Genomic DNA, 20,203 nt, shown 5'->3' with positions numbered 1-20,203 from the left:
TTTTGGAGGAGAAATAAAGCGTATTCTTGCAGAGAATTGGATTAGAAGTTTGATTTCACTCTCGTGTCTGGAAGCAGGTGAAACAACAACAAAAACAGCAGTTAAATTCACTACAAAGCTGCAACATTTTGCACAATTTTTTTATTAAAATTGCAATATTGACTAGATCAATATCCAAATCATGGGAGGCACAATGTTTGTTAATATATATATATATATATATATATATATATATATATATATATATATATATATTCTGCATTAAGTATCGTGGTGCTGCAGAAACGTCTGAGGCCCAAAAAATCACACCTTGATCATTTAATTTAAAGTAAAACATATTTTTTCATTATATGTGCATTATAATGACAGCTTTTACAAATCCAACATACAGCTTCTTATTAATAATTAATAATCAGTCTTTTTTTTTTGTAATAAACATTCCTGATACAGTAATTTCCTTCATAATATGGACAGTAAATATATTTTCTTTGTGAATTTTTCTCTTTTTTTAGGCCTGTTTATTCATTCAAGAGACATAATTTTTAAAGACATATATTAAAAAAACATATTTAAGTTTCTGTGACCCCCCCACTTTGAGAAACAGCAGTTAAGTTGCAACATTTTGCACAAAATCTTTATTAAAATTGCAATATTGACTAGTGCAATATCCAAATCATTAGAGGCACAATGTGTTTTAATAAATATATATATTCTGCATTAAGTGTCGTGGTGCTGCACACCCTGATCATTAAAATATAAATTTAATTTGATATTTTTTTCATTACATGTGCATTATAATGAGATTTCAAAAATCCAACATACAGCTTCTTATTAATAATAGTTAATAATCAGTTTTTTTTTTCTAAACATTCCTGATAAAGTAATTTCTGACAATAAATATATTTTCTTTTAGAATTTTTCTCTTTTTTAGGCCTATTTATTTATTACATTCAGTGTCTTCTGTTTTAAAACACATATTTAAAGAAATATATAATAAAAAAATTATATTAAAGTTTCCGCAACCCCCCCACTTTGAAAAACAACAGTTAAGTTGCAACATTTTGCACAAAATTTTCATTAAAATTGCAATATTGACTAGTGCAATAACCAAATCATGGGAGGCATAATGTTTGTTAATAAATATATATTCTGCATGAAGTATCGAGGTGCTGCAGAAAAAAAACACACTTTGATCATTTAAATATATATTTAATTAAAGTAAAACATGTTTTTTTCATTACATGTGCATTATAATGACAGATTTAAAAAATCCAACATGCAGCTTCTTATTAATAATTAATAATCAGTCTTTTTTCTGTTATAAACATTCCTGATAAAGTAATTTCTGTCATAATATTGACAGTAAATATATTTTCTTTTAGAATTTTTCTCTTTTTTAGGCCTATTCATTTATTCATTCATTCAAGAGACATAATATTTAAAGACATATATTAAAAAATATATTAAAGTCTCCTGTAAGCGACTGTAAGCTTTTTTCTTTTTAGTGAAATAATCTGCAGAAATGTAAAATCCCTTTAGTGAACAGTTATACAGTATATACTGTAGGTCTGGGGCTCTTATTGTGAAAGGTGAGAACAGAAGAAATGGTTCTAGAGTCAAAGTTGAAAAACTTAAAACATTTGATATCACAGTACAACACAATGTGATTTATTGATTATTTTATTTGGTGCAAAAGCTCAGAAAAATAAATCCAAGAAACATTTACGCAGCTGAAATAAATTGTGCAAATGAATTGTACAAAATAAAAGCCCCTCGTTGTATAAAAGAGCTTCAGAGGTGTAACTTTAAAGCTTTTTTTCTAGCTTTCTTCCCTGCGTCCAGACTAATAATATAAAAATTGATCTCATCTAACTCTCCGACAGAAAGTGCATTTCCCAAAATGTTGAACTATTCCTTTAAAGAATAAAAAAAAAGACACTATGCTTCCTTTATCGATTCAACCAATGATTTTAGTTGCACTGTAGCTGTGAGGGGAGGGGCTTCCTACATCCTCTGACTCTGTGTTTGTTCAAAAAAAATCTTCTTCTTATGCATTAAATCACTGTTAAATTATTAAGTTTTGAATGTAGTCGGCAATATGAGATGTTATGGAGGATAACATGAGATCTGAGTGCATTGGGAGCCGAGATATAAACTGTACGACATGTAGGGTTGCAAAGGGGCGGAAAATTTCCGGTAAATTTCTGGAAAATTTCCGGTAAATTTCCATGGGAAGTTAAGCTTGGGAATTTTGGAAATATTCCATATTGGAAGCTTTCCATGGGAATAATGGGAATTATGGGAATTAATGGGAATTTAGGAGAACTAATTGGGAATATATTATATACAAGCATAAATATAAGCAGAAGTCATAAGAAAACATCCACACAAAATGTTTTCAACAGATATTTCAACAGATTTATTTGTAAGTAGAGTAGAACACGTTCTAATTACTTGTTTCATGGATGAACAAAAACAGGAGTGTTGGGTTCAATATCACCCATCCCCTAACCCCACTCATTCAAAAATGATAAATAAATTCCCGTTAATTCCCATTAAGTCCCGTTAATTCCCTTAAATTCCCATGGAAAGTTTCCGTCTTTGAAAATTCCGGGAATTTTGCAACCCTATTGACATGTGTAGAGAGAATGTGCACATATCTTTTAAAGTATATAAAATATGTTATATGCAAGGTGCAGTTTGATTCCTCAGAACGCCGGTTGGATTATTTAATTCTGCAGGAAGTCTTTTGTCGGCGTTTGTGACGAATCACAAGACGATGCGTTGGGAAAAAAGAGCGTTACGTTCTAGGATGAGACTCTGATTGAATATTTTTTTTCAGAGAGAAATGTTTACCAAAGCACTGTCTGATTAACACTGATTTCCTTCCGTTATTTAAGCTCCGCCTTCCAAACCGTCGTCTGACTTCCTGTCTTTGTTCCGAAAAATAAACAAAAAAAAGAGTCGAGGCGAGTTTGGATGTGGAGCCGCTGACTAACTCTCGTGGCCTGTGCAATGGCTTCACTTCCTTCAGAGGATGTTTTTATTTATTTGTTCATGTTTTTTCCTCATAGAAGTTTTAGGGTGTTTTTCTCCCCATTGAAGTGAATGGGGGATGCTGGGTGGACTGTGTTGGGACCAGCTGTATTGTACTGTATAAATCAGAACACACACTACTGCTTCACTCAGTGTGTTTACATGCACAGTTTAATGGAGATAAGCTTAAAAATCTATACTGGCGTCTAATAGGACTTCTGTTCTTGTCCCAGTTTACATGCAACTGAGAAAATCTAATAACTGACGAGAACGTGTCCTCCTCCTCACCACTGGGTGGAGATATGAGTCGTTTCAGCGGGTTAATGAGGCGCTAATGTGAAAAAGTTGCAGATTTACGAGATATAAAGTAGAAAATCTGCAAGAAAAAAGTCACAGATTAACAAGATTAAAAGTGGCAAATTTGCAACAAAAAAAGCTGCAGATTTATGAGGAAAAAAAATGGCAAAACTATGAGAATAATAATAATAATAATAATAATAATACATTTTATTTGGAGGCGCCTTTCTTGGCACTCAAGGACACCGTACAAAGAAGATAGAAAAGATTCAGCAATAAAATACAATAAAATACACAGAATTAAAAACAATGCAAATGTGACCGGCTAATGCGACCATCTAATGCGTCCATCTAATGTGACCGTCTAATAAACAACCGTCTAATGAGACCGTCTAATAAACGACTGTCTAATGTGACCGTCTAATGAACTACCGTCTAATGTGACCGGTTAATGTGACCATCTAATGTGCGACCGGCTTATAAACGACCATCTAATGCGACCGTCTAATGCGACTAGCTAATGTGACCGGCTAATGTGATCGGCTAATGAACGACCGGCTAATGTGACCGGCTTCAGTTGTCCAGTTATAGTCAGATTAAGGCAATAATTTGTTTTTTTGTCATGTGTCATGTAAACGTACTGACTCAGTCACACATTAGCCGGTCACATTAGACGGTCACATTAGCCGGTCACATTAGCCGGTGTCTCATTAGACGGTAGTTCATTAGCCGGTCACATTAGCCGGTCACATTAGACGGTCACATTAGCCTGTGTCACATTAGACGGTAGTTCATTAGACGGTCACATTAGACGGTCACATTAGCCGGTAGTTTATTAGACGGTCACATTAGCCTGTGTCACATTAGCCAGTAGTTCATTAGACGGTCACATTAGACGGTCACATTAGCGTCCCGTCAGTTATTAGATTTTCTCAGTTGAATGTAAACTGGAACAAGGACAGTCTGATTAGACGGCAGAATCTATTTTTAAACAGCTCCATTAAACTGCATGTAAACGTTCTGATTGTCTCCTGATGAATTCTCAATTATGTTTTGAAGGAAATGCATTTTTTTTCTTCCAGTATTACAGTCACAGTTTAAACGTGATCATGGTTTTGTTTAAGGAAGGGTTTATGGTTTATGGTTTGGGTTAAAATATCTTCTGTACGTCGTTATTATTATTGTTTCTGTTTTTCTGACCTCACAGATTTATGAAATCTGTTTTTCCTTCGGAGCATAATTGATGAAGCAGTTCTGTGTTTTTGGAAATGTAATTTTTTTATTTTAGGAGAGCAGGTTTGAACAAGATGAAGCAACACGTCACATCTGGACGGTTTCACTAAAGCAAAATGACCAAAACTCAACAACAGCAGACGGTCAAATTATTTACATTATTTTGATTATTATTTTATTATTTTTAAAAAGCTGTTTTATATGGAGTCTGGAGTGTGCCACTGGAATAATTATCAACATTATTATCAGTCAATTAATCAAAGTATTAAAAAACCATGACGTGTTTTAAGAAATTTATATTTTAATTATGGTTTCAAAAACTATAAAAAAGTTGCACAATTATCATCTTATCACTATCTTGATTAATGTCTGTGTTTATTCTTTTATAATTAAAAAAAATAATTAAAAGAGTACTGTTCAACCTATTAAATTAATAATTTAGTTTCTGGTAAATTATTTAAATGTAATGGTAATTTCTAATCATTTTCAATAAGTCAAATAATTATTTTTTGTCTTTTAAAAAAATGCCAGAAAATTCTCAGTTGAGTTTTTAATGTTAAATGACTCAAACAATTAATAATTATTAAAATAATTGTTGATTGTTCCAGCCATACAAATTAAATAAATTATTTGCTTTCAGTTTAAGTTAAAATAAATATATATATATAATATATATATATAAAACAGAAAATATTTAGTAAATTATGCAAAAAAATACCAATTAATTTATTCTCAAAACTCACATTAAGATGACTCATTAATTGGCAAATAATAAAATAAAATTCCAGTAGTTTTTATGGAAACAATCAACCGTTATATTTAAATTAAATTAATTTATTTAGTGTCACTAAAATGCATTAATCCATTAATTAATCCATTAATTGTGTATGAATTATTCCTTGGGCACACTCGAGGCTCCACAGATTCACAGTTGTAGTTGAGATTAGATGGAAGTTATCGTGTGGAATAATTTATATTTTTATTGAAGTTATGAAGGTGAAACACTCGAAGAGAAAATAAAATATAGTTTCAGTCGCCCAAACGTCAGTAAAGATGCACTGCAGATGTTTTTAATTTATCATTCTGTGTATATTTTGTTTGATTTGCTTTGAGCAGAAATGATTTCTAATGATGAATAAATAAATATAGCTTTTGGAGTGGATAAAGATTATAAATGAGGAGGAATGTTGTTAATAACGTGTATAAACCACAGATTGATATCTTGTTTGGGATATTGTGAAGATGTTTACTGTACGGAGGTGAATAAAGATCTTTTTCTTTAAACTCTCATGTCTTTGACTCTGCTTTAATAATAATAATAACTGAAGCTGGTTAGTATTTTAAAATTATTTAGCACATTTAAAAGACTAAATGTGTATTTTTGTGTCCTGTTTTAACAACCTCCATTCCTAAAAAGTCTGGATACATAAAGTCTAAAACATGAATAAAACGGACCACAATAAATTGATAATCCTTTTGACATGCAAAATATTCATATGTCATAATAATTATGAGATAGAAAGTCATAAAATAAAAAGTTAAATAATGAGATAAAAAGTTGAAATTATAAGATAGAAAGTCATAATTATGAGATAAAAAAGTTTAAATAATTAGATAAAAAGTCATGACTGAGATAAAAAATTTAAATTATGAGATAAAAAGTCCAAATTATGAGAATTAAAAGTCAATTTTGAGATAAAAAGTCATGAGATTTAAAAAAAAAAAAAAAAAAGTGGAAATAATGAGATAAAGGTAAATAATTTTGAGATAAAGCCATAAAATAAAAAATTGAAATTATGAGAAAAAGTTGAAATTATTATAAATCATAATTTTGAGAGAAGTCTAAATTATGAGAAAAAAAATCAAAATTGAGATGAAAAGTCATAAGATAAAAGTGTAAATATAAGACAAAAAGTCATAATTATGAGATAAAATGTTACGTTTAAACTGACAGACTTCTCTTTATTTAATCTTATTATTCTTCATGTTTCCTAAAGACGAAGACAAAGAATTCACTTTGACGCCGAAGCAACAACTTCAGATTTATTCACGAAACAAAAACAACAAAGCGTGACAGTTTTTGTCATTTGACATTAAAATAAAAAATATATTTTGCAGAGTGTGAAAGAGCAAATTCAGCATTTAGCGATTTAAAAACAACAGAAATCTGTCAAAGGGAAAATCTGGAGAAAGATTCTCTGAGCTCAGACGAGAGAAAAGCTGATTTATGAGTCAAAATACACAAATAAAGCTGAAAATATCTGACAGAATTTTGTGTTTTTAGGTTGTGAAGTGTGTCATAATAAACTACAAACAAAAACATTTAATCCTCCATAAAAATCATAAAGTGACACTCTGCTCCCTTTGTGATCAACCAGCTGATTATAGATAATTACAAATAAAACAGAAAATCAGATTCCAAATTCAGTTTAGAACTGAATCTGTTAATTAAACAGAATAAAAACACGATAACAAAACAATAAAAAAATGCCCCAATAATGAACTTATCAACCAATCACAAGTCAGCTTTTCTTTACCTGCACATTGTTGTTTTCTTCGTCTTAAAAAGTGAAAATCTGACAGTTTTTAATGATAAACAAAGATCAGCCACGACATTAAAACCTCCGACAGGTGGACAGAGTCCCCTTGATTATCTCGTTATAATGTCACCTGGAAAGGGACCCAAACAAACAAACAAACAAACAAACAGCTCTGGAAGCAGAAAACATGAACAACCAGCTCTGGATACATGTGACGAGCAAAGGTAAGCGAGTCTGGAAATCCAGAACTTCAGAAGTAAGTAAAGTTTATTCATATAAGGAACGGACTGATAAGGGATTTTGAGGCCAAGACTGAAAACACACACAAATTTTCCAAATTCTTAAGGAAAAAAAAAGATGTTCCTAAACATTTTTTTTTTGAAAATGGCCGTATGTCTTTGGAACTTCTTAGTTTTCTCACTTAGGAAGTTCTTACATTTTAACTTTAGATCTCTTGCATGACAAACATTTTTATCTGTATATGTTCATAGTGATTAATGAAGTAATATCAAATACAACAACAAGTGATTTACTAGAGAACATTGTAGTGTAATCTAGGAATAAACCTACATGTCACACAGACTGAAGGACATTTACATTATATGTCAACTGGCAGAATAAGCTTTATGTGATACATTCACAAGAAAAAACTGCTCTGACCAACTTCAATGAACAAAACTTGTTAACACATTGTCTAGGGCTAAACTAAATAGGTGTGAAGAAATATGAGAAGAAATCTAAACTTTGTTTTCAAGAATCTCATTTGTTCTCAAGTTCTCTGAGGAAAAAACTTAAGAGGAAAGTTAATAAAAACAACTAAAGAGAAGATCAGAATTTCTTCATGAACACCAAATCTTCTTAAATTTTGTCTTTAGAGCAAAGTGAAGAAAAAAGTGGCACTTAAGAAGCATTTTTTTCTTAACCCTTTATCAGGCAAAGAACTATATTTGGCAACTTCAGGTAATATTTAGAGAAAAAAGTTGCAAATTTACTAGATTAAAGTGGCAAATCTACAAGAAAAAAAGTTGCAGATTTAAGAGATTTAAAGTGGCAAATCTGTGCGAAAAAAGTCGCAGAGAAGTGAAAAAAAGCAACTTTTTTCTCCCAGATTCACCACTTTAACCCTTAATAGGACACTCATTGAAATACTTGCAAATTCCAAATTTAGGAGGATATTACATACTGCCAGAATGTGTAAAAAAAACATATGAAAATAATATTTTGAGAAAAAAGTCTACGACATTAAAGTGGCAAATCTACGAGAAAAAAAATCGTAGATTTATGAGATTTAAAGTGGTGAATCTGGGAGAAAAAAGTAGCTTTTTTCCCACTTTTTTCTCGTGAATCTGCAACTTTTTTCATGTAGATTTGCCACTTTAATCTAGCAAATTTGCAACTTTTTTCTCAAAATATTACCTGAAGTTACCAAATATAGTTCTTTGCCTGATAAAGGGTTAAGAATGCTTTGTGGATCCGGCCTCTGTTAACCATTTCTAAATCAACTCAAGCTTCCTTTTCTGCACTATATATTCTGTAAAAAGGTTTTATATCAGTTCATATCTGACAATGTATATGCAGATACCGATAGATTTATAATAGGCCGATAATCCCCAATAATTTAGGATGATCAGATATTCAAAACTGCTTCACAGAGGTCTGATTGAGTCTGTTTTATCAGGACGAACACAATATTAACGAGGAGTTTTAATGTCGTGGCTGATGGATGTGATTCTTCTCCATCACCTGACAGGTTTCCATTAAAGTGCGTCTCAGATTTGAGTCAGTATCAAACACAGATAATTAATTATACACCATGATAGAACATCATCATTACAGCCGTGAAGGAGACAAAAGGACGATTAAACAGAAACAACAGTGACCCCTGCTGGAGGAATTAATGACACCTGATTTAACAAAAAAACTCCAAAAAAACCCATAATTTACAGTTAAACTGGCTTGTAGAATGAAATAACAACATTAAACCAACATGTCCCTTTAAATAAACAGTTTCAGGGGTCCTTTAAGTGCACAGTCGTCTTGTTAATTCACATAAAAAGACAGAAACAGAAGAAAAAAGCCACAACACATGAATAATAAAAAAAGGTGAAAAAGTGAGATTATATTCCAGTGGGAGCTACAACACAAATATCAGGATGAAACATTAAAATAGTGCAACTGCAGTTTTATGGCCGAACCTGTTCAGTAAAAGTGCAAACGCCACAATAAACAGGTCAAAAGTCTGTTGGTACGGTGGCCCTGAGGGCTCAAAGCTGCAACTAGAGAAAACACAAACAAATACACAAAACAAGCAAACAAACTGAGAAAACATCTTCATCAATCAACAACACAAGAGCAGCATTTAGAAAACAAAGACCACAACACAACAGAAGTGTTTCCAGAGGACACTTAAAAGTGATGCACACGTCTGGACACGCTGGATATTATCACGTTATTTCAAGATAATTATAATTTCACGTTTAATTTCGCTGAATTTGACGCTGGAGCAACAACTTCAGATTTATTCACAAAACAAAACGTGACAGTTTTTGTCATTTGACACTAAAAAAAAAAGATTTTGCACAGTGTGAAAGAGCAAATTCAGCATTTAGTTACTAGAAAACACCAGAAATCTGTCAGTTACTTTTACATTATTTCATGATAATGTTATTTTCATGTTATAATGTGATATACAGTGTTAGCCTGCTAGCGTTAGCCCGCTAGCCTGTATCAATCACATTGCAGTTAAACAAATCAAATGAATGAATGAAACATGTTTTAGTTGGTCTTGGTCTTGCTAGCCCGTTAACGTTAGCACGCTATGATTGTTATAACGTGAAATTATAATTATTGCGAAATAACGTTTTATAATCAAATTTAAGCGTGTCAAATTAATTCATTGCAAAGATATAGAATATAAAAACTTAGTCGGGTCACTTTAGAACCATGTTGTTCATCAAAGGGCTAACTGCAATTTGATTGATACGGGCTAGCAGGCTAACGCTAGCAGGCTAACGCTATATATCACGTTAAAACATGAAAATATCATGAAATAATGTGATAATTTCACGTTATACCGTTATAACATGAAATTATATTTATCTTGTAATATAATCTTGTGATATCAGCGTGTCCAGACGTGTGCATCACTTTTAAGTGTCCTCTGGAAACACTTCTGTTGTGTTGTGGTCTTTTTTTTCTAAATGCTGCTCTTGTGTTGTCACATTGAAGATGTTTTCTCAGTTTGCTTGTGTTTTGTGTATTTTTATGTATTTTATTGTGTTTTCTCTAGTTTCAGCGCTGTGAGCTCTCAGGTTCTCCGAAGGAAAAGAACGGGACGGATTTGAGAAAAAAACAAAACTTTACGTGTCGTGCACAAAATATTTAACTACTTGTTTTCTGCAACACGCCTGATGTTAAATATCAGCTAAATAAATAATGAACGGACGCAGAATTTAAACCAAACCAGCTGGACGGAGCGTTCATCTTTACTTGGCACTGACACGCAGCTATGATTATAAAAAGCTGTTTTTCTGTTTAATGAAGCGTATTATAATCACAAACTGAGCTCACTGACATCACAGGCAGTTAATAAGAGGCCACGCCCCTTTAGGAGGCTAGCAGCAGCTCTGTTGATTCCAATTAGAGAAATGAAAATGAGCCTTCTGTCCTGGAGACACCAAATTAAATATTGGACCCATTTCTTACAGGACAGACACAAAAATGGCATTTTTCAGACGGACAAATTGTGAGAAAATTAACTTACGAGACTGTCAAAACGTTTACGAACGTCCCTGCTTACCAATTTTTTTTTAATGCTAAATGTCACTGAAATAAATATTAAGAAATTATTCTCTCCAGTGGCGTTTCATAGCTTGTAATGCGTCATCTTCCTTTGACTGGAACCCATCCCAGAAAACAAATGAGCCGTTCTCATTTTTGATCTTTTTTCCTTCTTCCAGACACGTGAAGCTTTAAAATCAAAGTGGAAAAAAACATCTTAGGGGTTTTGGTTTATCTGCTAATCAAATGTAGCATTAATATTAATCTTAAAGCTGCTGTATAAAGAAATCAGATGAGTCCACTGCAAAAAAAAAAAGGTCTAAAAACCAGATAAAAACTCTAAATCTGAGGGAAATGATCTTGCTGCATGGACAGATAATTTACCTTGACAAGATTTATTAAATTAAGATTATTAAATCTAGAAATAAGCATACTGAACGCTTAAAATAATAAATTAACTCTTTAAACAAGATAAATGATCTAACACTTCTAAATCTAAAGTTTTTTGTTTTTTTTTATCTTGGTAAGAACCAAATAATCATCAGGTGGCAGCTTTAATTTATCTTGTTTTAAGAGTTAATTTCTTATTTTAAGTGTTCAACATGCTTATTTCTAGATTTAATAATCTTAATTTAAGAAATCTTGTCAAGTGAAATTATCTGACTATCTGATTAATTAACCAAAAATGACACACAAAAAACAAAATGATCAAAAAAGGATGTAAAAGGACGAAAAAATATGTAAAATGACAAAAAAAATATGAAAAATTTACTGAAAATGACACACAAACAAAAAACAAAATGACCAAAAAGATGTAAAATGACAAAAAGACAAAATGTGTCATTTTTGGTTAATTTTACATATATTTTTTGTCATTTTGTGTATTTTTTTTTTGTCATTTTACATCCTTTTTTTGATCATTTTGTTTTGTGTGTCATTTTTGGTTAGTTAATCAGATAGTCATATAATTTCACCTGACAAGATTTCTTATTATGAATATATTATATATCTTATATTATTCTAAGTGTTCAACATGTTTATTTCTAGATTTAATAATGTTAATTTAAGAAATCGTGTCAAGTGAAATTATCTGACTATCTGATTAATTAACCAAAAACGACACACACAAAATACTAAATGAGCAAAAAAGGATGTAAAAGGACAAAAAAAAGACACGGAAGGACAAAAAAATATGTAAAATGACAAAAAAAATATGTAAAATTTACTGAAAATGACACACAAACAAAAAACAAAATGACCAAAAAAGATGTAAAATGACAAAAAAAGACAATGTGTCATTTTTGGTTAATTTTACATATATTTTTTGTCATTTTGTGTATTTTTTTTGTCATTTTACATCCTTTCTTGATCATTTTGGTTTTTGTCATTTTTGGTTAGTTATTCAGATAGTCAGATAATTTCACCTGACAAGATTTCTTATTATAAATATATTACATATCTTATATTATTCTAAGCGTTCAACATGTTTATTTCTAGATTTAATAATGTTAATTTAAGAAATCGTGTCAGGGTAAATTATCTGACTATCTGATTAATTAACCAAAAACGACACACACAAAATACTAAATGAGCAAAAAAGGATGTAAAAGGACAAAAAAAAGACACGAAGGACAAAAAAATATGTAAAGTTTACTGAAAATGACACACAAACAAAAAACAAAATGACCAAAAAGATGTCAAATGACAAAAAAAAGACAATGTGTGTCATTTTTGGTTAATTTTACATATATTTTTTGTCATTTTGTGTGTTTTTTTGTCATTTTACATCCTTTTTTGATCATTTTTTGTTAGTTTATCAGACAATTTTACCTGACAAGATTTCTTATTAGAATATTATAAGATATATAATATATTCATAAGTGTTCAACATGCTTATTTCTAGATTTAATAATCTTAATTTAATAAATCTTGTCAAGGTAAATTATCTGTCCATGCAGCAAGATCATTTCCCTCAGATTTACTGTTTGATCTGGTTTTTAGACCCTTTTTTTCCAGTCTGGTTCCTCTTCGTCTGTCAGTATTTCTGTCTCTGCTCTACTTCAACATCTCTCTGATCCTGTTTACTAATCCTGCTCCACATTAAAACCAGTTTAAACGCTGCACACAGAATCTGTGTGATTCCAGTTTCAATCTCCTCCAGTAACTCTCTCAGAGACGTAGCATTAGCATTAGCATTAGCATCGACACCTCACTGCTCCGTCAGGTTTCTCTCCGCCCCTTTTTTTCCCCGTCCCCGTTATGTAACTAACGGGTTAAAGGGGACCCTGGCCTCGTCCTCGCCCTCCTCCAGGAGGTCCCGCTGCTCCGGCCGCTCGGGACAGAAAAGGAGGCGCAGCAGCGCCAGCCCGACACGGACCAGCAGCCTCAGCACCAGGAACGCCACGGGCACCGTGATCTCCATCAGGTGGAAGATCTGAGCGCTGAAGCGGCTCAGGATGCAGGTGAGGAAGAAGGTCCCCAGAGCGACGCACGGGTACAGGGCCAGCTTGGCCAGCATGAAGGCGTGCTCGCGGCCGCCGTAGCGCACGTACGGGTGCAGCGTTTCCCGCTCGTTGTACAGCGCCACCACCCAGATGGCGAGCTGGAAGATGCCGGCGAAGAAGATGATGACGCAGCTGATCTGGATGGCCTCCAGCTCGTTGCGGGAGTTGCGCGGGAACTCGTGCGTCAGCTGGTAGGCCAGCGGCAAACCGCCCACGAACGCCAGCGAGAAGGTGTTGAGGAGGCCCATGGAGCGCGTCGTCTTCGTCACGTGGAGGAAGAGCGAGTGGTGCACGAACCACAGCAGCCCCACCGTGGCGAAGGAGCCGAAGTAGGCCAGGTACTCGGGACCGTAGACCTGCAGCGCCGAGACCAGGCTGCCGCCAAACTGGTTCTTCACCACCGACGGGTCGGGGACGTTGTCCTCGCTGCAGGAACACACAAACAGGTAAACAATAACAAGAGGCTCGTTTTATTAAAATAAACAATAAAAAGAGGCTTGTTTTATTTAAATAAACAAGAACAAGAGGCTCGTTTCTTACAATAAACAATAACAAGACGCTCGTTTCTTACAATAAACAATAACAAGACGCTCATTTCTTACAATAAACAATAACAAGACGCTCGTTTCTTACAATAAACAAGAACAAGAGGCTCGTTTCTTACAATAAACAATAACAAGAGTCTTGTTTTATTACACCATAACTCATCCATGATGGTTTTACTTTGCTACAATTTGAGCAAAATCTGTGTTTGTGAGGATGAAGTTGTTAATTGGAAACATTTCCAGAAATATTTTAACACGTTAATTCCCTAAAGTTATTTATATTTATATAACGTCTGGCACAGGTTGCTGTTTCATATTTTTATATCAAGAATGGTAAAAATCAATTAAAACCTTGAAAATGTTGCTTTAAGACAATAAAAAACTATAAAAAAAGACAATAGACAATAAAATAAGTAAATAAATAAGTTCAAACAACAAAATCAAGAATATAAAATGGGTTAATATATTGAAAAATGAAATAACATCAAACAACAGAATTAAGAAAATAAAAGTAAATAAATAAATAAATGTCAAACAGAATTAAGAAAATAAAAGTAAATAAATAATGTCAAAGAATTAAGAAAATAAATAGATAAAAAAATAAATAACGTAAAACTGAATAAAGAAAACAAAATGAGTCAAATAAAAAAATTTAATAACGTCAAACAGAATTAACAAAATTAATATAAAAGTAAAACAACTAAAATTAATAAATAATGTCAAACAACAGAATTAACAAAATAAAATAAGTAAATAAATAAAACAAATTAAAAGATGTCAATTAGAATTAATTATTTTATTTAAATAAATAAAACCTTGAAAATGTTGCTTTACCTAATTTGTCATCAGGGTTCATGCTAATTAATAACTCGTCTTACTAATCTAAGTCACTCTACGTCAACAGCAAAACAGTTATAACCACAACACTATTTTAGATGACACCTAAAAAAAAAGGAGAAATTACAATCTGTCCGCCGCTGTATCAAGAGAAAACTAATATTCACAGCAGGGCACTTCACTCGGCAAGTATGGTGCATTCAATAGCGTCGGAACAACTATGGTGCGTTCAAGAGCGTGGGACAAATGAAAATTTACAGAGAAACAAGTTATTAATGAATGGAACTTAGTTCAATGAACAAGTTAACTAAACATTAACAGTGTTGGCTTTCCAACAAAACCTAACACCTTTTACTAACTACTTGTGAGCAAAAAGTGGATATGCAATATATACAGGTTTTTTTTATTTCAGTTCAGCAACTTGTGTAGCAAAATTTTCCCCGAAAAAAAAAAATATTTTTGATTATTCCGGCGCCAGATGCAACATGTTAGTTGCATTAAATGTGGTCACAGAGTCTCCTGATGCTAAAGTTTGTGTTTTTTCTTCATGTCTAACCTGTTTTCTATTCATTATTCAATCATTTATGGATGGTTTTGAAACTGACCATATGTCGAGGATGAGCAGCGTCGCTACGATGGCGTAAACTCCGTCGCTGAACGCTTCGACCCGGTCCTTGTTGAGCGGCTCGTTGGGCAGGTAGCTGTAGAACAACATGGCGTCTGGAGACTCCGCCACCTGGCCTGAGACACCGGGGGGGGGGGTTAGGGTTAGTCAGGGGGAGATACAGCAAAGGGAGGCAATACTGTATCAATAATCTGCCACCAAGTATCAATATTGTGTTTTATACATGATTAATATTGCAAGGCAAGTTTATTTACATTAAAAGCATTTAAAAGAGACAGACATATATGAAAATTTAAGACTGAAGACGTGCAGATAAAATATGTAGGAAAAAATATAAAAGTACATTCAAATATTCTTTAAAATAGAAAGTGAGCTGATAAAATGTGTATTTTCTTGCACATACAAAGAACTTTTTGTGGTACTAGAATAATAAAAAAAAACGCTTTTCATGCTGCAAGGTGGTGCAGAGTTTAGATGTTTTATATAATTTTAATTTATCCGTAATTTATAATAATTATATAATTCTCCAGTAGCTGAAGCAGCTGCTGAACCCTTTTAAACAAGTTGCTTTGTTAAAAATCTCCGTACAGTCACACAATCACATTTTGCTGAAAAAATTAAATTAAATGAACAGACTAAAATCTTTATCTTAATAGCTAAAAAAACTGAAGTTATAGTTCCTATGGGGACATTATATGCAGCTGAATAAAGATAATAAATGTTGCAGAATGTTTAAAATCTAACTATAATATCGTATCATCTCATATTGAGAATGTGGCCCACATTACACAAGTCATTCTAAAATAAATGCATATTAATTTATGCTATTGACAGGACTTTCAGAATAAAAGCTGAGGCTTACCGATGGCTTTGCTGCGACACCACTTCAGAGACTGAGAGATGTAGGGCAGGAAGATGACGATGGCCAGCAGGACGTACGACTGGAGACAAAAAGAAAATGTTACTGGACAGGAAAGATTTAGATCATTTAAACAGAATATCTTTGTGTTTTAAACTGCTGGATGGTTGAGATTCGTTCTGTGATTTGGCTCCAAAGTTGAAAAGATTCTTTCTCGGCTAATGCTGCGACTTTCTACCAAGTTTCATAAAAATCAGGCCTGTTGTTTTACTGTACTCCTGCTGAAACTGAGGTAATGAAGCCCTGCAACATGGGTCTCAAACTGGCGGCCCGTGGGCCAATTGTGGCCCTCGTGATGATATTTTGTGGCCCCCACCTTGATATGAAAGTTTAATGTGAGTTTTATATGAATGGTGCTTTACCGCGTTGTGTGTGGAAGGTCCCTTTAATTACTTTTTTTGGTCATTTTTTGTCTTTTTTTAAGATAATTGTCTTTTTTAAATATTATTGTGTCGTTTTGGTAATTCTGTGTATTTTTAGTCATGTTGTGTCTTTTTAAAGTAATTTTGTGTTTTTTCAGTATTTTTTTGTTGTAATTTTGTCTTTTTTGGTAATTTTGTTTCTTTTTTAAGTAATATAGTTTTCTTTCTGTCATTTTGTGTCTTTTTTAAATTATTTTGTGACTTTGGTAATTCTGTGTATTTTTAAAGTAATTTAATGTTTTTTTCAGTATTTTCTTTTGTTGTAATTTTGTCCTTTTTTTGGTAATTTTGTCTCTTTTTTAAGTAATATAGTTTTCTTTCTGTCATTTTGTGTCTTTTTTAAATTATTTTGTGACTTTGGTAATTCTGTGTATTTTTCAGTCATTTTGTGTCTTTTTAAAGTAATTTAGTGTTTTTTCAGTATTTTCTTTTGTTGTAATTTTGTGTCTTTTTTTTGGTAATTTAGTTTCCTTTCTGTCTTCTGGGGTCATTTTGTGTCTTTTGTTGTGTCTTTTTTAGTTAATTTGTCTTTTTTTGGTCATTTTGTGTCTTTTTTAGTCATTTTCATACTGCCTCCAGCGGCCCCCAGGTAGTTAGAGTTTGAGACCGATTATCTACAACATATTCCAACGACTGCATCCATCACCAGTCGATCTCTGACTGTCTGATCTCCAGATGTTAACGTGTTGGAGTGATGAAGAGGAGGAACTGACCAGCTGGAAGAAGATGAAGGAGAAGATGCTGGCGAAGAAGCACATGATGGGAACCCTCATGATGACTTTGAGGATGTGATGTTTGTAGAAGGTCTGGTTCTCTGAGATCTGGATCTGATCGTTGAGCAGGAAGGGACGGCTGAAGGCGTACAGCACGATCACACACTGGAAACACAGGAAGTAGAGGTTATCACACTAGACATGTCAATATTCACACTAAAAAACATCTAGTTAAGATTTTATTTTGCTTCACAGAATAATTTGCTGTTTGTGAAGACGTGCTGGTTAATTCCACAGTTTTAAATATCTTTATTGTGAAGCTTTATTCACAGAAGTATCTGAACAGGGTGAAGTTTGCTTTTGTGTTAATAAAATATATGATATTGAAACATACATCAAGATAAATAAGTCAATCAGGAAAACAAAATGCAACAAATTGGGAAAATAAAATTTAAAAAAAGTAAATCAAATGAATTTAATTGAAAAATGATTTCAAACTGAATTAAGAAAAGGAAATAGGTAAATGTTAAAAATTACAAAAAAATAAATGCCAAACAGAATTTAGAAAATAAAATAAACAAATGAATTAATTAATAACAATGTCAAACAACAGAATTAATCAAATAAAATGAGTGTATATAAATGTTAAAAATTAGAAAATAAATAAATGTAAAAAAAACTGAATTAAGAAAATAAAATAGGCAAATAAATAAATAAATAATCCCAAACAGAATTAATTAAATAGAAAAATAAAAAATAATAATAAATGTCAAACAACAATTAATAAAATTAGTAAATAAAAAATAGTAAATAACCATGTCAAACAAAATAATTTATAAAATAAAGTGAATAAAAAAAAATGTCAAACAGAATTAAGAAATAAAATGGGTAAATAAATAAATATTGCCAAACAACAGAATTAAGAAAATAAAAGTAAATAAAAAGAATAAATAATGTCAGACAACAGAATTAATAAAATAATTAAATAACAAATGAATAAGAACATATTAATACAGTATAATACCATTACTTAAAGTAATTCCACCTATTTGACAAAAAAAAATACTTAATCCCAAATCCCTGAACTTCCCTATTGATTAATTCTGAGGTTAATCAATCGCTGTGATCGGCTCACCTGGATGACGCCCATCACCATCACACAGCCACAGAAGAGTAAAATCCCAAGAATGTTCTCAGGGAAGGTCGCCATCAGAGAGAACTAATAAAAATAACAATAATAATAATACATTTTATTTATAATGCACTTTACATTAAAGGAAATCTTAAAGTGCTACAGGTTAAAAGCATAAAAGTCCAATTATAAAAAGGATTAAAAAGGATAAAACAGGTAAAAAACTGCAGCAATAACAGATCAATCAGTCCACTGATCAGTTTATTAGTGCGATATAAACAATAACAGTTTATTAATGTGATATAAACAGTAACAGTTTATTAGTGTGATATAAACAGAGTGAGTGTGTTTCTACTGACCGTGTACGGGAGGAAAGTGATCAGCATCATACACGCCTGAAATATCACCGAAAGCAGAAGTTCATGTTAGAGAGAAGAAGGAAACGACCAGTTTCACCTACAAGTTCAATCTTTAAATAACAACACAGAACATGTGACTCTTTTCTGTCTGCAGGGCATGAAAAACTGCTACATTATTTATATTTTATAGAGTATTATTATGATGTAAACTGAACAAAAATGTGTGCACACAATTTTTGTTTTTGCGCCAGTTTTTCTCAAGTTTAAATGAAATATCTGAGACTTTTTCTATGCAGACAAACGGCTTATTTGTTGTGCAAAAACATGTTTAATTCAGTGTCAGTGATCACTTCTGTTACATAGTTAAAACTGATTTATTAATTAACCCTCTGGAGGCTCCAAAAGCGCCAAAGAAGGGCTTCTTCACCACATCCAGACGTAAAACAAAGCAGACCCAAAAAAGACACAAAATGACCAAAAAAGACACAAAAAAAGACACAAAAAAGACAAAAATTTACCAAAACAAGACACAAAATGACCCAAAAAAAGACACAAAATGACAAAAAAATACACAAAATGACCAAAAAAGACTCAAAAAGAAACAAATGACAAAAAAAGACACAAAATGACTAAAAAAAAGACACAAAATGACCAAAAAGACACAAAATGACAAAAAAAGACACAAAATAACTAAAAAAGACACAACAACAGACACAAAATGACTAAAAAAGACACAACAAAAGACACAAAATGACCAAAAAAAGACACAAAATGACTAAAAAAGACACAACAACAGACACAAAATGACCAAAAAATACACAAAAAAGACACAAAATGACCAAAAAAGACTCAAAAAGAAACAAATGACAAAAAAAGACACAAAATGACCAAAAAGACACAAAATAACTAAAAAGGACACAACAAAAGACACAAAATGACCAAAAAAAGACACAAAATGACCAAAAAGACACAAAATGACGAAAAAAGACTCAAAAAGACACAAATGACCATAAAAGACACAAAATGACTTAAAAAGACATGAAAAGGATTCAAAAATGGACAAAATAGCCCTATAAGACTCCATAGAGTGAATAGAATTAATAGAAGATGTTTCCAATAACATAATTAATTATTGTACTCACGAGGTTCAGCAGAGCGAGACAGTCATCGATGCGAACAATTACTTGAAATAACCTGAAAAAATGAACACAAAGAATGAGGAAGTGATGCATTTTAACCCTTAAAACTGATCTATTTATTA

The 20,203-nt window shown here is 32.2% G+C and overlaps 1 protein-coding gene across 1 annotated transcript in view; it reads right to left on the bottom strand.

Annotated features, from left to right (window-relative positions):
- Positions 1-12,865: 12,865 nt before the first annotated feature.
- Positions 12,866-20,203, bottom strand: part of tmem175 (transmembrane protein 175) — a 10,125-nt gene continuing 2,787 nt past the window's right edge. Inside the window, exons 4-10 of the mRNA XM_059337404.1 lie at positions 20,085-20,136; positions 18,943-18,978; positions 18,587-18,670; positions 17,452-17,616; positions 16,260-16,338; positions 15,378-15,513; positions 12,866-13,816 (exon numbers count right to left, since the gene is read on the bottom strand). Of these exons, the coding sequence (XP_059193387.1) occupies positions 13,144-13,816; positions 15,378-15,513; positions 16,260-16,338; positions 17,452-17,616; positions 18,587-18,670; positions 18,943-18,978; positions 20,085-20,136 (1,225 nt within the window). The 3' untranslated portion in view covers positions 12,866-13,143. The remainder of the gene's footprint in view (positions 13,817-15,377; positions 15,514-16,259; positions 16,339-17,451; positions 17,617-18,586; positions 18,671-18,942; positions 18,979-20,084; positions 20,137-20,203) is intronic.

This window comes from Centropristis striata, chromosome 7, assembly GCF_030273125.1.
Source record: "Centropristis striata isolate RG_2023a ecotype Rhode Island chromosome 7, C.striata_1.0, whole genome shotgun sequence".
In the NCBI taxonomy this organism is placed as follows: Eukaryota; Metazoa; Chordata; class Actinopteri; order Perciformes; family Serranidae; genus Centropristis; species Centropristis striata.
The sequence above is the reverse complement of the archived record's forward strand: the minus strand, read 5'-3'. Positions and strand labels throughout refer to the sequence as shown.